This window comes from Manis pentadactyla, chromosome 2 (genome assembly GCF_030020395.1).
Source record: "Manis pentadactyla isolate mManPen7 chromosome 2, mManPen7.hap1, whole genome shotgun sequence".
Taxonomy (NCBI): domain Eukaryota; kingdom Metazoa; phylum Chordata; class Mammalia; order Pholidota; family Manidae; genus Manis; species Manis pentadactyla.
In genome coordinates, this window is record NC_080020.1 from 67,768,764 (window position 1) to 67,794,713 (window position 25,950).

Here is a 25,950-nt window from a genome sequence, read left to right on the forward strand (position 1 = left end):
AAAAGTAATTTAATCTGACAGAGGCAGGGTGTTGAAAGGCTCCTGCAGATGTCATAAAAGCGACCTTTCTGCCCAGGTGCTGCCAAAAGCCATTTTTTAACAAGGAGCGAAGGAAACAGTGCAACTTCTTTTGTACTTTGTTAATTAGTTATTGATTTGAAACAATGCACTTCCAAATACTGTTAGAGGAGTTAGACACCAGCAAGGTCACTATGTGACAGCCTAGTCCTATCTTTATAGCATATGAGAATTCTTTGAAGCCTTTTGCTCTGTTATCCTAAAATTGAGATTATTTGGTTTGCTAAAATGACTTTCATTTTATCATTCACCTTTTTTCAGTTTAAAATATTTTATATAAGAATAATCTGATATTTAGTCACACCTTGTTATATAACGTGGTTTCAGTTTTCAGAATCCTCTCTTGTGTGTTTAGTCTCAAATAAGTACGTATTCTACAGAGAAAGTGTGTGTAGTTTGATAAGTGATGCCAAAGAGAACAAGCAAATAATATTCTAGTCCCTGAAAAGGAACAAGGTAGAGGGTTCTAGAATTCATTGATCTGACATACTCTTTAAAAATTTGGACATTTAATTTTAGTTTCAATGATTTCATGAAATTGCTAATAGAAGTTAAATAAGTGTCCCATAGTTCTTTTAGGGGAAAGTCTTCAGACTGTTTTAAATTACATTTCTTAATGAGTCATTGAAGTACAAGGTAAAACTGCAGAACTTTGTACAAGTCAATGTGCAAGGTGTTCTGGAGGATAGAGAGATCAGAGGGAGAGGTACCACACAACAAGGTTTAAAAGTAGGGATTTTCAACTCTGACTTCTTATGCTTTAATCCTAAATTGCACCAATTCACTGTTTGTCCTTGAACAACTACTCAACCTCTCTGTGCCTCATCCATGCACTGGTAATCATAACAGTACCTATTTTCATAGTGTGATTGTGGGGACTGACTGAGTTAATATATGTAAAGTGCTTGATCAGAAGCTGGTAAGTACTAACGACCTGATAAATGTTGCTGCTTTTATTACTATAATAATAATATTATTATTATATAATATATATAATAATAATATTACTATAATATAATAATAATAATAACTATAATAATAAAATATAGTCCCTGCCCTTAATTTTGTGTGAGGAATTTGTACTTTAATGTATGCAGTGTTTTCAAGAGATAAAAGTAAATATGATTATTTTTTCTCAAATTTTTCTTATTAAGTAAATTAGGATGTGTTTGCTATACATAGGGAATATTAAAAATAGCATGGTAAAGTTGTTTTCTGTGTTTGTGTTTATGATGGACAGTAAAAGGAAACATTTGGTGTATCCTTTTCTAAAATCAAAACTGTTGATAAAATACACCAATTTGTTATTTTACTAAAATGTGTTAAATTTTTTCAGTGTAATTGCTTAGATGATGAGAAATCTTAAGTTTGCAGTAGATAAAATGTTTTTCTTAGGATAGAAATGTTCTGTAATGCCTACTCTGTATTAAAACTTTTGCACTAATTGGAACAAGCTGAAAGATTTTAAGTTAAATTATTTCAGTAACTATACTTTTATACAAAAAAGAAAAGGACAGGAAAATGTTGCTAGTATTAAATGAAAGTTCCTAGTAGAAGATAAGCTAAAGAAGTATTTTGTACCATGCACTGACTTCAGCTTCCCTAAACATTTACAAGAGCCCCATTATAGGAAAGAGAAGGAACAATCTAGTCTTAAAAAACATAACTTTTGTAGTTGGAGCATCTGACAGAGAAAATTAGGAGAAACGTGGTGAAAGGGAGGGTGTTCCTCTGTATTTCCCATTTCTAAGCTTCCCATGGTCTACCTCTAGCTCATAACTTAGTGAAAGCACAGGGTTTCTGTGAGTTGTAATGAGTGTGAACTGAAACAGCAACAGAGCGTGAGTAGGAGACAAAAATCTCATCAGCATGTAATTAGTCAAAACCAAATACAAATATAGATCCAGGTCAGGCTGGTCCTTGTGTCTTAAGTTGATGATGCAGTGGGGGTTATGGTGATGACCGTCCTCAGCATATCTGTCTCTTGAGCCACATTGAACCAGGTATCTCCTGGTCTGGTTGCCCACTCCATCTGGCACACAGCTGTCCTCCCAGCACCATCCTTCACCATTCTTTTGAAGATCCCTTTTGTCACTTCCTTGTGTTATTTCTCCTACTTCCTATAGTTCATGTCTTCATATATGTCGGTTTTCTTCTTGATTCTTTTGTTGCTATTGAAAAGCCCAAAATTATTCCAAATTCTAGTCTTCCATTTTTCCTTTTTGAAACTTTCTCTTTATTCCTGGATTCTATGGTTCACTGTAATAGACCTTTTAGATCTAGTTCCATCTATTATACTGGGTACTTTGTTAGCCTTTTTAATCTAACAGTTAATATTGTGGGAAATTTTCTCAAATACTTTCTTATTGATTCCCACCCTTATGTTTTTTCTTTTTAGAATCACTTTTTGGATGATGAGTCTCTTGGAGTTATTTATTACTTCCTGATTTTTATATCTTTTTGCTTCTAAGTGATTTCTTCATCATCTAACTTAACATAACTTTATCACCTAACCCCTCTATCAAATTTTTCATTTCTTATTTTGCTTTTAATTTCTACTCTTTTTATTCTTTGAATATCCCTTTTTTAATAGTACCTTTTTCTTGTTTCATGCATGTACTATCTTCTCTGATCTCTGAAGACAATAATGGCAGTATTTGAGACTCTTTCTGCAAGTCTCCGTCTCTTCCAAGTTGTTTTTTTCTATTTGGTCTCTATATTTTATTATAGACTTTCTTCATATGTCTAATACTGTTTGGCAGTCTGTTCGTGTTTATCAGTGGGCACTACAAAGCTATTTGGAAACTCTAAGCATTTGTGTGGGACTTAGGATGTTTGAGCATTGTAAGTAATCTGAGTAGTCAAGTTGTTGGGCATTTTCTCCCATGCCCACCCCCATCCATCTGTTTTGTTTTGTTTTCTTTTCTAGTGTTGGAATTACTTCCAGATTTATTGAGATATAATATTGTGTAAGTTTAAGTTATATAGCATAGTGATTTTATATATGTATATGTTACAAAATGATTGTAATAATACAGTTAGTTAGTACATCAATCACCTAATATAGTTAGACTTCTTTCTGTGGTGAGAACTTTTAAAATCTACTTTTTTGGCAACTTTCAAATATACACTATAGTATTGTTAACTGCAGCCACCATGCTGTTCAAACTTAATCTGTGTAACTGGAAGTTATATAGATGACCAACGATTGACCACCTTCATCCATTTTCCCTACAACACACAGACTCTTACCCCTCATTTCCTGGCAGTCACCAATGTGTTCTGTTTCTATGAATTTGTTTTTTTAGATTCCACATACAGGTATTTGTATTTGTATTTCTTTGCCCATCTGTATCTTTAGAATTATCTTATTTAGCCTAGTTTGATTTCCCAAAGAAGAGTATTCTAGTCTCCCTAAAAACTGAGGATCTGACAGCTGATACAGTCTGGAAGCTTAGAACAGATGAATGCTGAGAGAAGAGAGGAAAGGTGGGCCACTATACTCCACACATTCGATTTGCTTATGTTGCTGATACCCCTACTTCTAAATCTCCTCTGTCAGGATGTAGGAAGACATTCACCAAGTTGCATGGAATGGAAGAGGGTAAAATAACCATTTTCACATAGTCCCACATTAGCACATACTGTACTCTCCTTCAATCACAAGGCTACCTAGAATCCAGTCCCTGTGCTTTGGAGGAATATAAATGGAATTTGTTGTCAGCTTTCCTCACTGCCAGCTTGAGATTTGACTTTCTTAGATCTGCTACATCAGTTGCTATTGTTCTCTCTGTTCTCCACCTTCTAAAATGTTCTTGTGTTTATCCTCCTACACCTCATGGACTTAGGTCTTTGCTAAAAATATATATATTTTACTGTAATTTTTATGGGGTTTGAGGAGACAATACTGTCAGGTATGTTTAGCTTGCTATTCTGTGCTAGAATTTAGATCATAAGTATTTAGAGCAAGGTCAATAAAATATTTCTAAAAAAGCCAAAAAGTAACTAATTTAAACTTGCAGTCCATATGAACTGTGCCACAAGTATGGAACTCCACTGTTGTGAGGAGAAAGCAGCCATAGATAAGCTGTAAACAGTGGATATGGCTGTGTTCCAATAAAACATTATTTACAAAAATAGATTTGATGACCCCTATTTATAAAAAAGACTTGCTACTGTTGTTCCTTTTTGGAGGTAATCAGCTTTATTGAGATATAATTTATGAACTGTAAATTGTATGAATGTGCAATTAGATATGTTAGATAAATGTATATCATGGTATAACTATCACCACAATCATGGTAAAAAAGCATTTCATTCCCCAAAAAGTTTTCCCTGTATCCCTTTTCATTCTGTTCCCTCCTCCCATTTTCTGACCCTGCCAATCACTGGTCTACCTTTTAACACTATATTATGGGCTTTTCTAGAATTTCCTATCATTTCAGTCATACAGCATGTAGTCATTTGTCTTTAGCTTCTTTCACTTAGCCTTTTTCTTTGTTGTAGATGAATAAATGCCAAAAAATAATAATACATCTCAAGATCCATTCAGTTTCTCTTAAGGTGGCAGAAGTATTCAAGGTAAAGGACATATTTAACTTTCAGAAAACGAACTTCTTCATTTAAGGTTTTTGTGAACCTGACCCACAGTACATGATACCTCCATAAGCAGCCTCTTAGCTCTTTTTCTTAAGGGCCTTTAGCCTTTGGTTCATTGCTACAAAGACCAGCAAACCTTGATTACACCTACATAGAGGGAAGAATATTAAATATGTTTTAACAAGGCCATGTAAAGTGATTCATCTTTCTTTGCCTGTTCATTTGATTATGAGGATAATAATAGTACCTACTTCATAGGATTGTTGTCAGGATTAAATGAATTGAATTCTGTAAACTATTTAGATCTGTGCCTGCCTTGATATGTGCTATAGAAGCATTATGGTTGTATTATAGATTGTACTGAGAGGAAAGCCTAATTCTTAATCAACTGAACACAAGCATCAGTGTTTACTTTGTTGGGAATGCTTAGGAGCATAGTGTTGGGAGTCTAAGAATCCTACCAGCTCTATCTGCCTCCCATTCTAGGTTACCCCCGTTTTGTGTGAATTATGGCCCAATGACAAGCATTTGGCACCATTTTTGTAAACAATGGACCATAATTATTTGCTTATCCTTTTTTTGCTATATTCTTTTTAGTTAATTATTGTTTCAACTTTATATTCCAACAGTTTTGATAAAAAGACAGTTTTTTTTCTTTTTTTTTTTGAGAGGGCATCTCTCATATTTATTGATCAAATGGTTGTTAACAACAATAACATTCTTTATAGGGGAGTCAATGCTCAATGCACAATCATTAATCCACCCCAAGCCTAATTCTCGTCAGTCTCCAATCTTCTGAAGCATAACGAACAAGTTCTTACAAGGTGAACAAATTCTTACATAGTGAATAAGTTCTTACATGGTGAACAGTACAAGGGCAGTCATGACAGAAACTTTCGGTTTTCATCACACATTATGAACTATAAACAATCAGGTCAAATATGAATATTCGATTTTTATACTTGATTTATATGTGGATACCACATTTCTCCCTTTATTATTATTATTATTTTTTTTAATAAAATGCTGAAGTGGTAGGTAGATGTAAGATAAAGGTAGAAAACTTAGTTTAGTGTTGTAAGAGAGCAAATGTAGATGATCAGGTGTGTGCCTGTAGACTATGTGTTAATCCAAGCTAGACAAGGGCAATAAAACATCCACGGATGCAGAAGATTTCTCTCAAAACAGGGGGGATGAGGTTCTAAGCCTCACCTCTGTTGATCCCCAATTTCTCACCTGATGGCCCCCGTGCGACTGTGCCTGTAAAAAGACAGTTTTATATCAGCCCAGTATCACAGCCATTGTTAACACTTGGACACGTCTGAATTTAAAGGATAGGTAGGATAGTATAGAATTGCAGGTGCTAGAACCAGACAGACTGGTTTACAATCAGCAAGTTGTATGACCTTGAGCAAATTAATTAATATCTGTAAATTGGAGTATTAAGAATATCTAATCCTAAAGTCGTTGTAAAGATTAAATGAGAGAGAACATGTAGCCATGTCAAGTGGCTAGTGTCTTAGTTAAGATTTGGTCATAGCGAGAAATCATCTGCATCCGTGGATGTTGCCCTTGTCTAGCTTGGATTAATACTTAGTCTTTGGGAACAGACCTGATCATCTACATTCGCCCTCTTACAGCACTAAATTATGTTTTCTACCTTTATCTTGCATCTATCTACCACTTCAGCATTTTATTTAAAATAATAATAATAATAATAATAATAAGGGAGAAATGTGGGATTAACATATAAATCAAGCATAAAAATTAAACGAATAATCATATCTGACTTGATTGTTTATAGTTCATGATGCGTGATCAAAACTGAAAGTTTCTGTGATATGACTGCCCTTGCACTGTTCACCATGTAAGAACTTGTTCGTTATGCATCAGAAGTTTGGAGACTGTTGAGAATTAGGCTTGAGGTTGATTAATGATTGTGCATTGAGTCCCCTATACAGAATGTTATTGTTGTTAACAACCATTTGACCAATAAATATGAGAGATGCCCTCTCAAAAAAAAAAAAAAAAGATTTGGTCATAGCTTGGGATAGTAAGAATGAAAATTGAGAGAAGTTTATGGACTCTAGAAATATTTTGGTGGATAAATTAAATTAGATAAATATGAGAAGAGGGGAAGAGGAAAATGTCAAAGACGACTTCTGGATTTATGGTTTGAACAGCTGGGTGGGTGGGGGTACCACTTAAGAAGAGAAAGACTGAAGGAAGAATGGGAAATAGGAAGCTGGGAAACCAAGGCAGAGTTAGCTTTTAGACACGTGAACCTTGGAAAATCTGTGAAATTCAAGTACGTTTGATATAGTTCTGAATACTGATCCTTTGTCAGTTATACTCATTACAAATGCCTTCTGTTCAAAACCATTTACAGTTTATTAATGTAGCCATATTGACAAATAATGTCACCTAGGATTTGTCTTCAATATTGATGGCTGTCAATTATATCTTGACACCTAAAAGGTAGGAAAAAAATGGATAGTTTAAAGGTATCTCTAGTAGATTCTTTTGTCTATTTTCATTTTTCTTAAGGTTAAATCTTATGAATTACCATTTATTAAGGTCAAAAATGTCTAATATTGGTGACTTCACATGGCTCAATTTAATATTTAGAGAGCAAATAATGGTGCTTTATTTTTAATATCTTTTAATTCTATGTATGCTATATCATCAGTTTTTATGCATTCATATATACTCCTTGTCCTATTATCCTCATTAAACACAAATGCACATACTTGTTAAAAGATCACACATTTAAAATATGCCAAAATAAAGATAAATTTTTAATTCAAATTATTAAACTTGGTTAAAAAACTATATCCCGTGTAACATTATAAAATATGCTTTACATATAACTGTTAAAAAATATTTTGTTCTATACTAACGTACAATTTATATTGTATTCATGTACAAAGGAGTTAAATAATAGAATCATCTAAAAGCTTAAAGCAAAAACATGTAATTTCTTTATCTGTGTCTTTCTGGATTAGGGTCATATGGTATGTGCATTTTATTTCTTCTGGAAGGGTCCCCTACTGGCCAATTCCTAAAAATATAAATTGTCTTTCATCTTGTACCTGTGTATTGATTTGGTGCAAGATGGTAACATACATTTTTGCTTCCTCATAAATCCATCTGACTTTGTTATCTGCCTCCCATTTGGATTTTATGGACCTTTATTTTACCTAATGAAAAATCTTAGCTTTTTAAAAGAAGTAACTTCGATTAATAAATTTTATCATAAAGAAAGGGTAGATTTTATATTAGTTTTCTTTCCCTAGTTGATGTCTCCAGTGTAAATAACAAATCAGTGACCGTACTAAAGGCAGCTGGTGTGGGAAGGAGAGGGAAGGGTGTGTTCAACACATGTGACACAACTGAAATTAGTGACACAGGTATGTGCTAGGTTAGAGTCAAAATGCTAGATTTTATTATTCATAAAGAAATTTTCTTTGTAGATATGCTTACCCATATCATCACAGAAAGATTTATATGAAGTAAAATAGTCTTGAAGTTTTTGTTATAAAATTGGGCATTTTAAAAACCTTTAAATTCATTAACTTGCTGCTTTACTTTTCCTAAAACCAATATAAGTTTAAAGTATATATTTTGGGAACACTCATTTTAGAACTTTGTAGCAACAGGTTAGCCGAAGAAAAATCTGTCAAATTTGGCAATGGTTCAGAAAATATGTGAACCTGTCACTGTAAGCAGTCTCAAAGGGCGAAATGCTTTACAGGAGCTAATTAACCTTAGAAAATAATTACACAAATATGCAAATGTTGTTTAGATAATTCCATGTGTTATCAGCTCAGGTAGTCCATCATAAATGCAGACCTTGCCATGCCTAAGTAGTAGAATCTGGCATAGTTGATAAGGCTTTGGTTGCTGCATCACTTCTGTTTGGCATTGAAAGATTAATGATGGCAAGAGCACATTAGGAAATTCAACCTGAACCCTGAAAATAGCTGAATTCCAGTGTAAATCCTCTATGTATTCTTCCACCAGCGACCTCTAATTAATGTGTTTACTTCTTTTCTTTTCATGCACTTTGTACATTTGCATATTCTAAAATCATCCAGCTTAAAGTTACTCAATACAAAATGCCCTCTGCTGTGAAATTCTTGGAGAAACCCATAGAGTAGACTTAGTATGTTTGCATTTCTGTAATTGAGTCATATTAGGAAGTCTTTCCTATTGAAATCTGTTTAGTCTCAAAATACACTCTTGGTAATATACACGCTCCAGATTATGGTTTATAAATATGTAGTGCTGTGGACACAGTGTGGGCAGTGGATTGGAATGACACAAATTTGCCTTGGAACAGCATCACCCATTTATGAAATCGGGTTTTCAATAGTGGAATGTGTCAGAAATGTATATTAAAAACCACTCTAAGTTTCTTAATTCATGTGCTACCATTTTGTGTTTAACTGTTGTAGGAGGCAGCAAATATTTGGCAAAACTTGTTACTTCTTAAAATGGTGGGGATCTGGCTCTCTAAAACATTGTGAATAGTAAAAAGCCATAATTTTGTGAAATCATTGGGAAATAGTCACATATGAAAGCCAAGTTTTTTATAGCTGAGATTATCTCCTTTATCACCTGATGTTTAAAATACTATTTAGAATAAAACTATTCATTGTATGTCAAAAATCAGAATTCACTAAGCATCATTAACTTCTTTTGATGCCTCAGGACTACTGTTGCTCCTGTCCATTGTTATGCTCTAACCAAGGGCTGCTCTCACATTGCCCCATAGTGATAGGCTCAGACTATTGCACTGTATGTGCTCTTCTAGTTTTTGTGCCTTTTCTGTTTCTTCAGTTACTGTCAACTTCCAGTTATTACCACATCTTATTCTTAAATCTACTTAAAACAGCCCTTCTAATTTGCTGCTTGTAAATGTACAGTGAATTCACGTCAGATACAAAATTTGTTAGATATGAAGGTGTAAAGACCTTTCTCAGATACCGAGTCCCCCTAAAAAGCCTTCAGTAGGATTAATTTTGTTGTTGTTTACTTGTTTTATCATTAAAAAAACATGCACTTTGTAGAAACTCTGGGAAGTTCAGGAAAATGTAAAGAAGCTGAAAGTAGAAAATACTATTCATCTCATTATCCATGGGCATGAACTGCTTTTAATATTTTTATTTGACTCCTTCTAGTCTTTTTCAAGTCTTTTTACATAGCAAAAATTATACCACATAGAAAATTAGATGAAATGGATGTAATATTTTGTAAACTCACTGAAGAGCTGCAAACTTCCTTAGACAAACTATAATTTACTTCAATATGTATTTCTGCATTATTGGACATTTAAGCTTTATCCAAATTTTTGCTTTTATAAATTAAACAGTGATGAACATCTTTGAGCATCAATCATTTGCCACATTCTAGGTTATTAGAAGCTAGATCTGAAATGGAGTTTAAATACTCCTTTGTCTTGGTTTTGAAACACACTTCATAATACTTTGTCAACAGTTTCATTGCCAGTAGCACTAACATTGTTAGTCATTTATTAAATGCCTGTAGCATGTCTTGTATTTATGGTTTAAATCCAAAAGAGAATATACCTTCAAATTGCTTAAATTCTGGAAGGAGGGAAGAAGTGAAATGGCAGATTGAAGTAGGATAGAGAAGGACCAGTGAAATAGTACAAGGTTTACTCTAAGCTACCATGCTAATAAAGCTGATAGGTAAACTTGAACAAATAATATTTTGCAGTAGTTTTAAACATAGGCAGGATAATAATACATGTAAACAGATATAAATACTTTCCATCTGTTTCTTATAAGATGTTGCAAGTCAAAATTTGGGGAAGTCCTTTCCCCTTCTCTATGAGGATCTGACCTTCAGTCAGCTTTCTAGCTCTATGTCCCTAGAAGCCTGATAAGGTGGTGTCTTAAGTTGGGTTTCCCAGGTAACAGATTCTGAAGTTACATGCAGGAAGTTTATGGGAGTTCTCTTCGGACAGCACCTGCAAGGGAAGGAAAAAAAATTTTTTTGGCAAGAGTTGAACTGCAGTATAGTCACAAAAGGCCTTATTTTAGTCCTTGGTGATCTCTGCATCTGTGATGGCTTTTCAGAGATACTCTGCCTTGAGGTGAGGGATATCGCCTTTATGTATCATCTCAAACAGTCAATGGATGTAGGTTGCCTCAGAGGTGGGATTGTAATTTTAGGCAAGATAGCTTTCTTTGGCTGAGAGTAATTTCCTAAAGAGTACCTCGGCTAAAGCTGTCAGCTGTCAGCACTCGGACAGCTCAGGAACTGAATGCCATATAACTAAAGGGAGGTCTGGGAAGCATGCCACAGCATCCACTCTAAGTGGATAGTTGCTAGAAAACATTGCCTTTGCTAAAAAATGACCCCTGATTGGTAAACTGCATCTGGATTAGAAGGGATTAGAGTGAACTATAAATACCATAGTTTTGATCTTCCCTGAGGGTAATAATTTTTGTAATTGGGCACGTCTGGTGCAGGCAGGGGCCCTGGAAGCCATGCCTGCAGAGTTGTTACAAGAGGTACCGGCTCCTGTGGGGTTTAAGACATTTAAGGCAGGATAACTTTTGCATCTGCCCATTGTGAGTCTTCTTCCCTCACTGCTGAGCTAACACCTCTTGGCCAAAGAGAGTAACTCCTGGAAGGCTATGTGGTCTGCTACAGGAACTGCTGTGAGGCTCCCACTAAGAAGGAATGCCTGGTGCCACCCTGTTGGCAAACTGGGATCCCTACCCTGCATCGTTTTGGGTCAGTAGATGTCAAGTGTGCCCCAGAGTAGTCTTGTGTAATTGTTTAGTTGTGTCTATAATGACCCCCAAGTGGATTTTGTAGACTTTTTTTCAGTTGCTTCTCACTTCTTAGAAGATAAGTTCTGAAAATCTAAAACTAGAGAATAATTTAATGACCTTAGAGTCACCCTGAAAATATTTAAGTACATGAGGCACATGGATACTTGGGGTTTCTTTTTCCTACTGCGTACAGGCAACTATTAGCAGATACTGTCTCCTTGAACCGTAGAAGAAAGGACTCAGCTATAATTCTTATCTCTGAAAACAGTAGTGTCTGTGTGTGAGCAATGACAAGAACTGCGGGTCCTCAGCTCTCCTTCTGTCGTGCGTCAGTCCTCTGACTTTGGTCGGCAGTTTTCCTCATACCCTGTGAGTCATACACTTTTGCTGATTCTTCCTCTGTAGTGACGCATTCCATCCCTTCTTCTCCTTTCACTCTCCTATCACCCTGAGTAATATTGTAGTCTTTATCACCTCATATATGGATTACTGAACTAATACCTTGTAAGTGCTCCCTGCCTGTAGGTTTTGTCTGATCTTAGCTGACTACCTGTGACATCCCAGACTGAATTCCACAATAGAGTTTTATCTAGAGTTTTCACACTATAACTCTTCCTCCACTTACGATGAGATCTGTCCTATAAACTCATCTTAAATTGAAATTATCTTAAATTGAAAATGCATTTAACACACCTAACCTGCTAAGCATCACAGCTTACTATACAGCCTACCTTAACCATGCTCAGAACACTTACATCATTAGCCTGCAGTTGGGAAAAATCAACTAACACCAAGTGTGTTTTATAATAAAGTATTGACTCATGTACTTTATTGAATACTGTACTGAAAGTGAAAAACAGAGTGGTGGTATCAGTACAGAATGGTTGCAAGTGATGGGTTGTTCACCCTCGTGATGGCGTGGCTGACTGGAAGCTGTGACTCACTGCTGCCTCCCAAGAGAGTATTGCATCACACTACTAGAGCAGGAAGAAGGATCAAATGCAAAATTTGAAGTACAGTTTCTACTGAATGCATATCTCTTTTGCACCATCATAAAATCGAAAAATCCTAAATGGAACCATCAAAGGGGACTAACTGCTAATGTGTAATCCAGACGTTCCTGGAGGATGAATAAGGCCCTTGGATTTAGTGAGAAGGAAGGCTGGGAAGACAGGCTAAGAGAAGATGTTGAGTAACAAGTTCCAGTTATTTTGCCATAGGAAGCATTTCAGTAAATAAACTTTTAGGCAGGAAAGTGGGTTATCAGAGCCAGGCTTTAGGAAGATTGATCTGGCAACACACAGTAGAAGAAATGAGACTAGTTAGAAACCTATTTTAAGAGAACCCAAACTGAGGTGGGAGTGGAAGGATAGGACAGATAGGATCTCAACAGTCTAAAGGAAGAAATGATGACTGTGAGAAGAAAGAAGGTCACTGAGATCCAATAGTATGGATTTATAATGTACCCATTGGACTGGGTGTCAAGATAGTCAGGAATAGAGAAAGTAGTACTATTCACATGCTACTGCCTCTTATGTCTTTATGTGTTAATACCTTTATGAAATTGGAAACACATTAAAGGCCAGGATCATGGCTTACTTCTTATCATCCTTACATCTCCGGTTCCAGCACAAATCTAAGGAGAACAGAGTTATATTCTATATGCTTCTATTCTCTGCATATATGGAAAAATATTTAGGACCATGACAGTTATTTTAGATTGTTAATTCTGCCAACTGTTAGAATGTCGATACTGTTATCTCTCTCTTCCTGTTTTGCTTTTACATTTCTTTCATTGTGAGATATAACTAGGGTAACCAGGTATCTGGGTTTTCTCTGGATAGTCCCAAGTTAGACCTGTTCTCCAGTACAATTATTAATAATGCCTTTTTTCACTCTCAGAGGTTTGCACAACAAATTCTGTAGTCATTCTAGATACGTGTATAAAAAGTGCTAAATACGTATCAGTCAGTTGAACTGTAACTATAAAGAACACACTTGTATAACTACCTCTCTAGTCAATAAGTGAAATCCCACCAGCCAGTAGAAGTCTGCTTCCCATTCGTAACTCTCTCTCTTCATTAGAAGTTTGCTACTTTCCTGGTTTTTATGATAACCATTTTCCTACTTGTTAAAACTAATGAAAGCTAAATTATTAAAACCAAAAATGCCCTGCAAGGATTTCCTTCCAGTTGTTATTCTGTTTATTTTATATACTTTAAGTGTGGGTAATTTCATACTCATGTTACTAATATAGGTATCTTTGATAGTATATTTGTATTTTAGTATATGACTATAGGTTGTAAGTAATCATCCTGAAGATAAATGTTATGTTTTCATTATTTATTTATTACAGTAAGATTTAATGAACAAGCAATTTGTTAATCTAACAAGAAATTACGATATAAATCATTCAGTGCAATAATAGGAGCATGCACAAGATGTTGTGGGACATTACCTAGCCTCGGAGATGATAGGAAAGACTTTTGGTAGAAGCTGATGTCTTATTTGAGTTCTGAGAACAGGTAGTAATTATTCAGGTGAAGATGGTAGGTGAAGTGAGGTCAGAGCACAAGGGTCACTTTCTCAACAAAAGAAATAGCCCAATGACAAGAGAAGTATGGCACAATTAGGTTACTGCAGATTGTTCCCTGGCACTGGAAGCCAGAGAGCATTTGCTCTGGTCCCTCCTGGGAGGGAAACAGTGTAACAGTGTCTTTGGCTCAACATGTTTGCAGGTCAGTGCTTCAAGGCAGAAGCCAGATCATAAAAGGCCTTAAGTATTATATTGAGTTTCAGATTGATCCTAGAGGCAAAAGCTCTGAAGGGCTCTAAGCAGGGAGGGAGTAATATAACATCATATTTACGTTTTTTGAAAGTTTGTTCTCACTACAGAGTTAGAGCATTTAAATGAACAATCCTAAAGGCAGGGAAACTGGGCTGGAGACCATTTCAGTCATCCACGTGTGAAATGATGGGGATTTGAGCTAACCCAAAGGAAATGAGAATAAAGAGAGGTAGGTGGATTTAAGGGACAGCTGGGGACATAATCAACAGAATTTTAATGACGTGGAGTTTGAGGGAGAGACAAACGATGATGCTCAGATTTTGTCTGGAGGTGGGGAGCAAAGATAGTAACTCAGATTTGTAGAGGAAATTTTTAATACAGTATTGAATTGTTTGAGTTTTAAATATCTGTGGGATACCCAAAAGGAAATAACCATTAAGCAGTTGGATATATGGCTCTGGAGCTTTAGAGAGAAATTTAGGGAGGAAATACACATTAGGGAATAATAGCTTCTAGGTAGCAAGTGAAGCCATGTTTATGGACCTGAAAATGATATATGAATTTCCAAGATGGAAAATGTGAATAAATAGTGTTCATTGTCTAATACTATGACATTTTCAGGTAATTAGTCTTTGATGTTAAAGCATCCAAGAAATATTTGTACAAAACATTTTCATGATGTTTTAGTTTTTAGCAGCTTGTTTTTGATCAGTATGTCTTAGCAATTTGGCTTTTTTTTTTTCATTGTTCAGTGTCCAGCTTTTTGCTTTAACCACAATATCTGTCAGTAATAGAAATAAATGCAACACAGTGAAGTTATTGTAGAACTTTTGGAATTAAAGCATTATGCATACATTTATTAGGGTTTGACAACTTAAGAGAAGTGTAAAAGCTCCTGGGTTTATGTTTAGATTTCTCCCACTTCTGGAAATAAAATGTGTATGGAAAATGCTTTTACATAAAAAGTAAATTTTTAAATGATTTAGATAGAACATATTTTTTAGTAATTTTCTGCTTCTTTTCAGCTTACAGATACTTAAAATTTTATAAATCAAACAATTTAGGTGTGTGTGTTATATAAATATTTTCAGATATAAATGTAGAAATGTTACTAAATATTTTGTTATACTGTTTTGTCATAAGACTGCTGTAACTTTCTGCCATGAAATTCTACTGTACTTATATATATTTAAATATCACAGATAGACCCAGAATACAATTTCCCCTCAAAAATATGAATATTTTTTGATATTTTTGTTTCAGAAGATTATAGTGGCAATTAAGCTTTGCAGTAATTTACTAATAGTTTAATACTAATTTATTCCCTCATTTGAATTTTCAGTGTAGTTCTTTTGTATTGATATTATTTTGAATGAGTTAAACCATCTTATTTCTTATGCTGTGTAAACAAGCATATGATTTAATTTTTGATTACTGTGATAATAATTAGATACAGTATGTAATATGATGTTTGTTTTCTCTATAGGAAAATGGTTCTCCTGAAGAACATGCAGTCTATGTGTGGGACCATTTCATCACCCAATCTGCAGCTGAGAATGTATTTTTTGTTGCTCATAGCTATGGAGGACTTGCTTTTGTTGAACTGGTAAGAACACATTTAACTCTACTTTTAATTCCTTATTTACATATTATTTTTAATGTCTACATTATAGCCTAATCTCATACATTTTATGATATTTATGCCTCCTGTTTTATGTGTACAGCAATGAAGCATATGTTATCTGTAAAGGGTTTAAAATTTCAAGAGACCTTTTGGAAATTTGAGAAAATTTTAATAATCTTTAACTGAATTTTATCTCTATAAGGTAGGCCTTTATCATAATTTATATAATTAGCATTAAAACTATCAGAAAGCTTCCATTAATCTGCTTCTGAGTAGAATTCATTGCTTGGCAATAAAAATCTTTGCCTTCTAAAATAATCTGATTCTTAGAGTTAAGATCATGTGTATATGATAGAAAAAACTATCAAGTTTCTGAATTTTTCTGTATTACATGCAATATTTCAAGTACCACACCCTGTGCCAGTATGGATGGTTAATGAGATATAATCAATACTAAAAATGTACTAATGAAGATTTTGTGCCTCCATTTTCATAATCCCTATGTCACAGGAAGGTGCCAGTGCTATAATAAAAGGATTCATTTGATTAAGTTCATTTGTTAGTTTTGAATCCAAATAGCTTAATGTGGACATTAAAAATGGGCACAGCATTGGTTGTCTAATTTTTATGTTTCTAAACTTTGGTGTGCCTTTCTTGTTGTCATGGAAATTCAATATATTCCAATGGCCTTTTCAACCTCTCATACCTTATTGCTTACCCAAATGATTTAGATATAAAACTGGTGGTGACACCTGAGAGTACTTTAGTTGACCTACATTCAGAAATGTGTATGCTGTCTTAAGATCAATAATTAAGTTAAATCATTTATTTCTTAAATTTATATCACTTTTTAAAAACTACTTTCAAGTACTTTTAGCTCTGCTGAATTAATTTTAATATGTAATGGATATGTAAGATAGCTAGCACACCAGTATGATGTACCTTTTAAAATGTGAATATTGTCTTTCAAATAGTTCTTTTAACCCCTGCATATACACACACCACACACTCACATATATGTAGCTTATATTTTCTTCATAACCCATTAAATTACTTAAAACATGAAATTTCATTGATTTGAAGAGTAACTTAAAATGTCTGAAAGCCTGAAAGACTAATCAAATTGAAAATTTCTATGAAACATAAATTCCCACTTTTTTTTTTACCTTAAGACAGTTTATAAAAACTTTTTTGTATATCAAATTTGAAATTTTTGTAAGTGAATATTAGGCAGTTTTAAAAATGAGCTAAAGGTGCCAGAGTAACAGATGACTAATGTGTCAGTCCTATTTTGCCTTTCCTTCTTGTCACACACTGGTGGGTATTTCTCTACTTTTGTTCCACTTTAATATAAAGCACACAGATGTTTCAGAACAAGACTTGACTTCTGACCTTGAGGCTACTAGGGTCAGGGTCCTCAGGGCCTGTGAAATTATCACAAGCTGAGCTAAAGTTTTTCTCCATCACAGGAAGTAACCAGTAAGTGAGAAGTTAAAAAGGAGCTTTGTCAGAGAGACAAGATGGTCTCAGTAAGGGTCAGCTTCTGTAGTCTGCTGTCTCTGCAGGAGGTGCATGCATGGGAGGAGGAATATAATATGACCACTGGCACATCACATATCTGTCAGGCAACACCAGGACTGAGAAGTCTATTTAATGTAATATACCTTGTTGAGGTTTTATAATATTAATGGTGATTATCTGAATTTCATATATTTGCTACTTTTTGTGAAATAATTTTGATGGGGACATACAGATGGTGGCAACTAGGGAAAAAGTGATTCCTGACCTAAAAAATGGATTCTGCTAAGCAAATAACATTGTACACTGATGAGTTTTACATAAATTTGTGACAAAGCTTGATTAATATATTTAAGGCCATTAATTTCTTAAGGAATTTTACTTAAGTTTCTACTTAATTTCAAAAGGAATTTTAAAAGGTAGCATTGTTGAAGAAACACCAAAAAACACTGAGATATTTTGAAACTTTATGCTTTTTGCCTAAAACTGAATAATATTCTTTCCTATTCTTCCTAATCTTAAGGGAAAAGTCATGGTGTTAAAAACGATGATAAATACTAATTGTCTCAGAATTTTTCAACATAAGTGTAACATGAAATTGTTTTCCAAGGATTCAAAATTTTAATATTAAGTTTACAAGAAGGTAAATTGTGAACATCTTAAATTATGGTTTAGTTTTTTGTTTCAATAGTACATAATACACATCAGACATTAAGTCCTTCAGATTTCAGTAAAATTTCTTTTTTTAAGTTTTCATAAAATTTCACTCCTGTTTAAATACTCTACAGACATACTCACACACACACACACATACACATAGTTCCTATGAAACAGTCCTAGTTTGTAGTGTGTGTTTGAATGCATGTTGGTTGTGTTCGAAATATAAACTGTGTGGCTGGTACAGTTTCAACAATATGTGACTCGTAGTGCTTATTGTTTGAAAAACAGGTACCAGGAAATATATCTTGCCACGTACTAAATTAAAATTCTGTGTAATTGCAGTTTAAAATTAAATGTGCTGCTAATAGATATCTGACAATAAGTTACTTTTAAACTTAGAGCACCAAATATTTGTAGAGTGTTCATATTTTGCTAATTGTTGTTTTTGAAAACTGAGAACTTAATATATGATTATATTCTGTCTTAAAGTGTTGAAGTTCTCCTGCAGAATACATTATAGTTAAGAGATTTATTTTCAGAACCAGTGTTCATTTTATGATAGTAAATCTCAGAACTTGATCAAGCCTAACCTCAAAAAAAAACAGTATGTAGTTCGCTATAATAATAAGAAAAGTGATACTAAAAATAATGCTTTTCATCTCTTTTATTCTCATCATATGGTAACTACTCAAATTTCTAATTTTTTAAATTTTCTGTGATCCTTGTCAAAGCAGATGTTGGTAAGTGAGTTCTAGTAGAATTCCAACATTGAGTTATTAGAGGCAGAAGGGAAGAACTATTTATTTTAAGACTTAATAATGAAATTTTAAAAGTAGTACATCACCCTCTGTTATCTTTTCTGTGTATTTAAAATAACATCAATATATAAAGTTACAGTTATTAAGCCATCTTTGATGAAGCTTTAAATTTCTGTCTTAGAAACTCTATTTTATACATGATAAAATTAGTAATTGGAACGCATTTATGAAATTCATTCAGAAAGAACCACAAATAATGCAACATGCTTTTCCCTCATATCAGTTCTAAAAACTTCAAGTTCAGTTGTTAGAAATTACTGTCAAGAAACAATGCAGCTTTTAAGTTTTTCATAATCTTTTACCAAACACTTTGAGGAAATGATTCCATTGCTTCTGTAGTTGGTCGTTTCAGAATGCTTTATTCGTGTCTCTATAGGTTATGGTTAGTTTGCCAAAAGCAAGCAACCTTAAAATTTTCTTTCATTTGGGATGAGTTAGCGTTCCTTGTCAATACCTAGTTTCCACTTAGCTCACCTTACCTTCCCTGTTTGCAGTGCTCAGTAAATCAATTTGCATTCAGATTTTTTTTCTTAGTCCAAGTGACTGTTGATAATTTTTATAAAATACATTAAACACTTTTAGTAAGTAAATTTCATTATTGAATCATCTCAGCTGATATAAAATTAGTATCCATCTTACTACTTTTATCTCATTTTCTATGGTATTAATGGAAGTTCACAACCATCATTAAAAACATCACTTAGAAATGTGTGAAAACTGCTCCTTTTGAAAGTGTATCTCTACCCACTTTTGATTTTGGTTTCTCCATGCTTGTCAGCACTTGATTGGCACCTCACTTGCATGTGAATTAAGGAATGAAGGGAACTCTATTTTCCTGCCATTGTTCCATGCTGGGCTCCCTAGCCTCCAGGCAGCCTAAGCTGACCTTCAGCAGCTGATAGAGGACTAGTTTTTGGACATAACTGTGTGAGGACACTCAAGCTCAGTCTACTCTGAGTCAATCTTTTCGAATTGCCTAGAGCATGATTTAGATTTACACAGGAGAGAAAATGGAATGAGACTAAAAGAATTAGTTTTACCTTTAGTGTTGATAAGTGTTGGTAGTGTTGATCAGCTAACTATGACCTTAAAGAAGCATCATTTATATTTTGTCTACAGTGAAAAAAGTATATTGGGCATTAGGATTATCTACTTAATATGGTCAATGGGAATAGCTAAAAGTGGGGCTGCTGGGAATCAAGAATTGAGGAAAAAGAGAAAAAGGAATAAACCAAAGAAAAATTGAGCCATAATAGTATCAAAATAATTCAGCCCCAAAACACTTCTTGCAAACCTGCTTTAAAATGTAGAAATTCAGTAAAAATAAGCTGCCATTTGTAATATAACTTAAATTTCTGATTTGGCTGCTTACATGATACAAATAGCATGTTAATGTATGGCATGATTACAACTTGTTATATGAAATTCTATCTTTATTCTCTAATTGTTTTATATGAAAACAGCTTAGTTACTCTGAATGCTCCTTAAAGAAAGGAACCAGAGGTTATATTATTTTTGTCTCCTCTATTCATTATTTTTCATGCCTTGCATATAGTTTAGACACTGTCTTTTGATTGAATGTAGCACTGATTTTAGGGGTTAGTTGCAAGAGTCCAAGTGAGATCCAAGTAGTGAGAATGATAAGGAAGAAGCATACACTGGAGATGTGAAGGAAACAGATTCTCTACGACTTGGTGGCATTAGATCTGGAGAGCTGAATGAGGAGGAAGAGAGTGCAGTACATCCTTCCCCATATACCTCGGCAGAAGTATATCAAAGTGGATACAAAGGGAATCCAAGCACAACCTATAAAGAATAATGAACAGTAATTATGCAGAGGTGCAGGTATTTGGAGAAAATGTTTACATGTACTGGATATTTAATAATTGGGATTAATAGGATAAGTTAGGTATCAAATCAGTTTCACAAAGAAGAGTTACATATACAGCTGTGATTTATTACTAGCTGCTACACAGGAGTTACCTGTGTGTTAAGGTTGGATTTTTTCTTAACTTTTACTTAAATAATTTTTATTATACATTAGGAGGACCCAATGTTTAAAAGAATGACTCAGTTTATTGTTTTGTGAGCTCCTCTCCTTTTGTCTCATATCTAACCAGCCAACACATTTTGTCAGTTTTTTTTCCTGGTTTCATGGTTCCTTAAATAAGAGAACAAATGAGTATTGTAATGGGTACCAACCATTAAATTTATGGGAGACAAATTTGGCAGTTTCTCATATCGATCCTCTTTATTTATTCTTTCACTTTTAATGCAATTTATATTCATATAATTGAATTAGTTAATTTTCAAAACTTTCTATTGAAGTACAGTTGATACAAAATCTGTAGTGGTTTCAAGTGTTTGTCAGTTTATTTTCTTCTGAATTAATTGATCATGTCTTTTCCTTTCTGTGCCCACTGTTGTTCATTTTATCATTTCACAACTATTTCACTCCACTCTTGTACCCGCTTTCCATCTAGCTCTCTTTACTCTTCATTCCATCCTCTACACACTACATTGTTTATATTTTTCAAACACCCCTCTCAGCATGGCTTCTAGAATCACATTGGCTCCCTATTGTCTACTGCATCATGTCTCCCCTCTGTAAGTTTAGGACTCTCTGTATGATGTAATTATCACTTTCTGTTTTTCCCAGTACAGACTTTCAGTTCTATTTTCCTTACTGCCATTGCTCCATTTCACTACATCCCTACTCCTGGCCTCCAAGCCCACTGTAGTAGAACACAAAACTTGGAAGATGACCAGGGTTGAATCTTAGTTCTGATACCTTAAAAATTATATTTGGGTCAAGTCACGTATGTGTGTCCTCCTCTGTAAGTACCTGCCTTATTGCGAAGTTTGAAGATTAAAGTAGAAAATTCCTGGTTATTAAGAATTAAATCAGTGTTAGTTGAATGTGAGTCTAAATGCCCACAGGATATACACATTCTCATTTTTACTAATGCCATTTCCCTCTCCTAAGTGAAAGAATTTTCCTTCTTACTAGATTTTTCATGAAGTATTCTCAATTAACAACCCTTTTTTCCATAATTTTTTCTGTTTCACAGTTGAAAACTTTATTGCATACTGATTAGTTTTATTTTTAGGTTATATTTTATCTCTAAATCTTATATTGCTTAAATTATCTGGAAACAACTTGAGGATAAGGAGTCTAATATTGCTCTTATTCCACCACCCACCCCCAGGCTTGGGAACAATATATATGACAACAACATGAACATTCTTAAATGTCTGCATGGTTAATTAACTAGTATGTAGAGTTTAAGCATTAACAATAACTCTTTACTAATTAAACTTATTCATTCTTTTTACCCCCCCATTTGAAAACTGACTAATTTGGGAATTCTGCCTAATCAGTTCTTTCACATTACAGAGTATTACCCTTTTTGCTCCTAGTGTTAATCTCTCACAGTCTCTTCTCTGCTAGTGTCCCCAGCTGTCAAGCTGACTGAAAAATTTGCTTCTCTATGACTCACTCTTCAAGGTATAGTCCTCACAAAGAGGAAAATTATTAAGCTAAGTTATAATTGTGCACCCTCAATATTATATGGCAATATATGGAATATATTGTATATTGAATATAAGTCTAGGAAACTTTCCGTTTCATCCCCAATCATGTGGTTGGCATTACCTTTTTTTATTAATTAGCTTATTCAAAACAGAAGTAACAAAAAAGCAGCAGACTCATAGACACTGAGAAAGGACTAGTGGTTATCAAAAGGGATGGTTTGGGGAGGGTGGTAGAGAGGGAGAAGGGTATTAAGGGGCACTATAATTTGCAAGCACAATATAGGTGGGTCACTGGGATGGTAGTACAGCATGGAGAATACAATTAATGATTCTATAATATCTTTCTACACTGATAGACAGTGACCGCGATGGAGGGGGTGAGATCTTGATAATATGAGTGAATGCTGAACCACTGTATTGTGTATGTGAAACCATCATAAGATTGTATATCAATGATACTTTAATTAATGAAAAAATAATTGTTATTAGCTTATTTTGCTTGTTTCCAATTTTTTAACTTTTTAAAAAATGAGATTTAATTCATGTATCTTTATCGAGTTATAATTAAGATTCATTGAGCTTCATTGAGATATAATTCAGATACCACACAATTCATATTTTAAAGTTTACAATTCAGTGGCTTTTAGTATATTCACAGAAGTATACAACTATCACCACTATCTAATTTTAGAATGTTTACATCACCCCCTCCAAAAAAAAATCTCCATACCTATTAGCCATCATCCACCATACTTAGAATCCCACCAGAAATGTATGAGGGTTCTGTTTTCTCCACAGCATCACCAACACTTGTTATTATTATTATTATTATTATTATTTTTAGCTGTCCTACTACAGATAAACTGTTACCTTTTATTTGGCTTTTATTTGCATCTCTTTAATGATTAATGATTTTGAGCATCTTTTCAAGTGCATATGAGCCACATTTTTATATTTACTCTGGAAAAATATCTGTTAAAATCCTTTGCCCATTGTTTTGTTTTTTGGGTTATTGTTGTTATAAGAGTTTTTTCTATATTCTAGGCACCAGTCCCTTCATGATTTGCAAATATTTTCTCCTTTTCCATGGATCTTTTCACTTTCTTGATGATGTTTGTTTAAGCTGAGTTTTTTTTGATGAAGTCCAAATTATTATTATTTTTTGTCACTTGAGTTACTTTTTGTGCATTATGTGAAGTACATATCCAACTTAATCTTTTAAATCTGGATATTCAATGTCTTGACATATAGAGTTTAAGCATTAACAATAACTCTTTACTAATTAAACTTATTTATTCTTTTTACTCAGCCATTTGTTGAAAAGACTCTGTTCCCTCTTGAATTTGTCTTAGCATGCTTGACTATAAATATAAGGGTTTGCTTCTGGATTCCCAATTCTATTCCATTGATATATGCCTATGTTTATATGAGGACCACACTGTCTTGATTACTGTAGCTTTGTAGTAAGTTTTGAAGTCAGGAAGTGTGGATCCTACAACATTATTCTTCTTTTTGAAGATTGTTTTTTCTATTCTGAGTCCTTTGCATTTCCATATGAATTTTAGGATCAATTTATCAATTTAAGCAAAAAGAAGCTGGTATTTTGATTGGGCCTAAATCTGTAGGTCAATTTGGGGAGTATTGCCATCTTATTAAATAATAGGTCTGACTCAGGATATAGACTCTTTTTCAATTTATTTAGATGTTTCAAAACTTTTTATTTTCAGTGTACAAGTCTTGCACTTGTGTTAAATTTATTCCTTAGATTTTATTCTTTTTGATGCTATTCTAAATGAAAGTTTTCTTAATTTCATTTTCAGATTGTTCATTGATAAGCATATAGAAATACAGTTGATTTTTTAATGTTGGTCTTGTATCCTGTAACCTTGCTGTACTCGATTATTAGCTCCAGTGGGTTTTTGTGAATTCCTTAGGATTTTCTATATTCAGTGAAAAAAAATATAGCTTTATTTCTTCCTTTCCTATCTGAATGAGTGGGCTTTTTTTGATTTTTGGGTTCTGGTTTATTTTTCCTAATTGCCCTGTCCAATACAATGATGAATAGAAGTAACTAGAGTAGACATCCTTTTGTTACTAGTTATAAGAGAAAAGCAGTCATTGTTTCACAATTAAGTATGTTGTTACTTGTGATTATTATTATTTCTATTCTTGGTAGAGCGTTTCCACTAAGGTCTTGTGTATTCCTTAATGTTCATACCTCTCAGTTGCACCAGGGTTAGGTTGTTAGGAAGGCTGAAATGGACAAACATACCACGAATCCTTAATAAGAATCTTTCTGTAAAATTAAGTATCCATATTACTCCATTGGAATTACCTCTAGAGGAAGCTTTTTCAGTATCCACATACATGTGCTACATCCAGGTCTCACTGCCCTGCTTCTGTGCAGCTGATTGGGCATTGTTTTGCCACTGTATCTCTTGACTTGACAAAGACTGCCAGGAAACCACTGTCTGGTAAAGTTAGCACAATAGCATGTTAAGGAGAACCCCAAGAGATTGACATATTGATTTGTTAGATAAAAATCATTCTGTAAGAAATACTTCTTTTTCCATTGGTTTTACAAAAAGATCTTAGAGATTTTCTATTTTGTTGCAGATATGAGAGCACGATTGACTATTGTAAGCCTTTGTAAGAGGGATTGCAAACAAACACATTTCAATTAATCATGGGGCTACTCTGCTGTTCTTGTATCCTTATGGTCACTCAATAAGCGCTCCCCCAAATAAGATTTCCAACCACAGTGGCACCTCTGATTTGACACCACAAATTGAAAAGAGGTCTCAGAGGAAAAAAATTTGCAATCAAAACTATTTAACTTCTATCTTATAAGTTAGAATGCAATCCTTATTAAATAATTTATTCAGATTAACTCCAGGGAGCCAGGTAGACTCAGACTCAAAGCATACTATGTACATTTTAGGGTAAAGCTTAAGAGAACAGGGGTGGGAGCCAAATCTGGACAAAGATCTCATTACTAGAGTGCAGGATGTGTTCAGGAGGAGCTAATTCATCTGGAGAGATAGGCTTTGGGGCGAGTAGCAGGTGAACCAGCACTCGGTAGGTAACTATAGTAAGATATATAAAGCATAGTAAGATCAGGTTTAAATCAGGAAGTATAATCTGGTTGCAGAGAACAGAAAATCAAAGCACTGAGTGATAACTGAGCAGACTGTAGTTGTTGGTTCTAAGAGTACCTCTTCTCCCCAAAGATACCCCACCTCACTACCTTAGGGAAGGAAGGGGGGAAAAGAAACAAGATCGGCCCTGAGGAAAGGATATATGAAGCAAGTCTTAAGACTTCAACCATCGACTGGGGGTTTAGTAAAGAATCATTTCCTGAAAAAGAAAGAAGTGATAGCAGTAGGCAGAAAAATCAGAAAAATTATGAAGTGGTGAATCAAAGCAGAAGTCCAGTTTAAGCAGCTTAGGTCAGAACAGGATTGAGTAGAATACTGCATTCTAAGGTAATTTAAATACCCAGGGCTTATCCTTGATAGCAAG

General features: G+C 34.1%; 1 protein-coding gene across 22 annotated transcripts in view; it reads left to right on the forward strand.

Moving 5' to 3' along the window:
• FAM172A (family with sequence similarity 172 member A) overlaps window positions 1–25,950 on the forward strand; it is a 466,743-nt gene that overhangs the window by 256,539 nt on the left and 184,254 nt on the right. For all 22 annotated transcript variants that reach the window (XM_057493474.1, XM_057493470.1, XM_057493468.1 and 19 more), the window contains one exon: window positions 15,761–15,880. In XM_057493474.1, coding sequence (XP_057349457.1) covers window positions 15,761–15,880 — 120 coding nt within the window. The remainder of the gene's footprint in view (window positions 1–15,760; window positions 15,881–25,950) is intronic.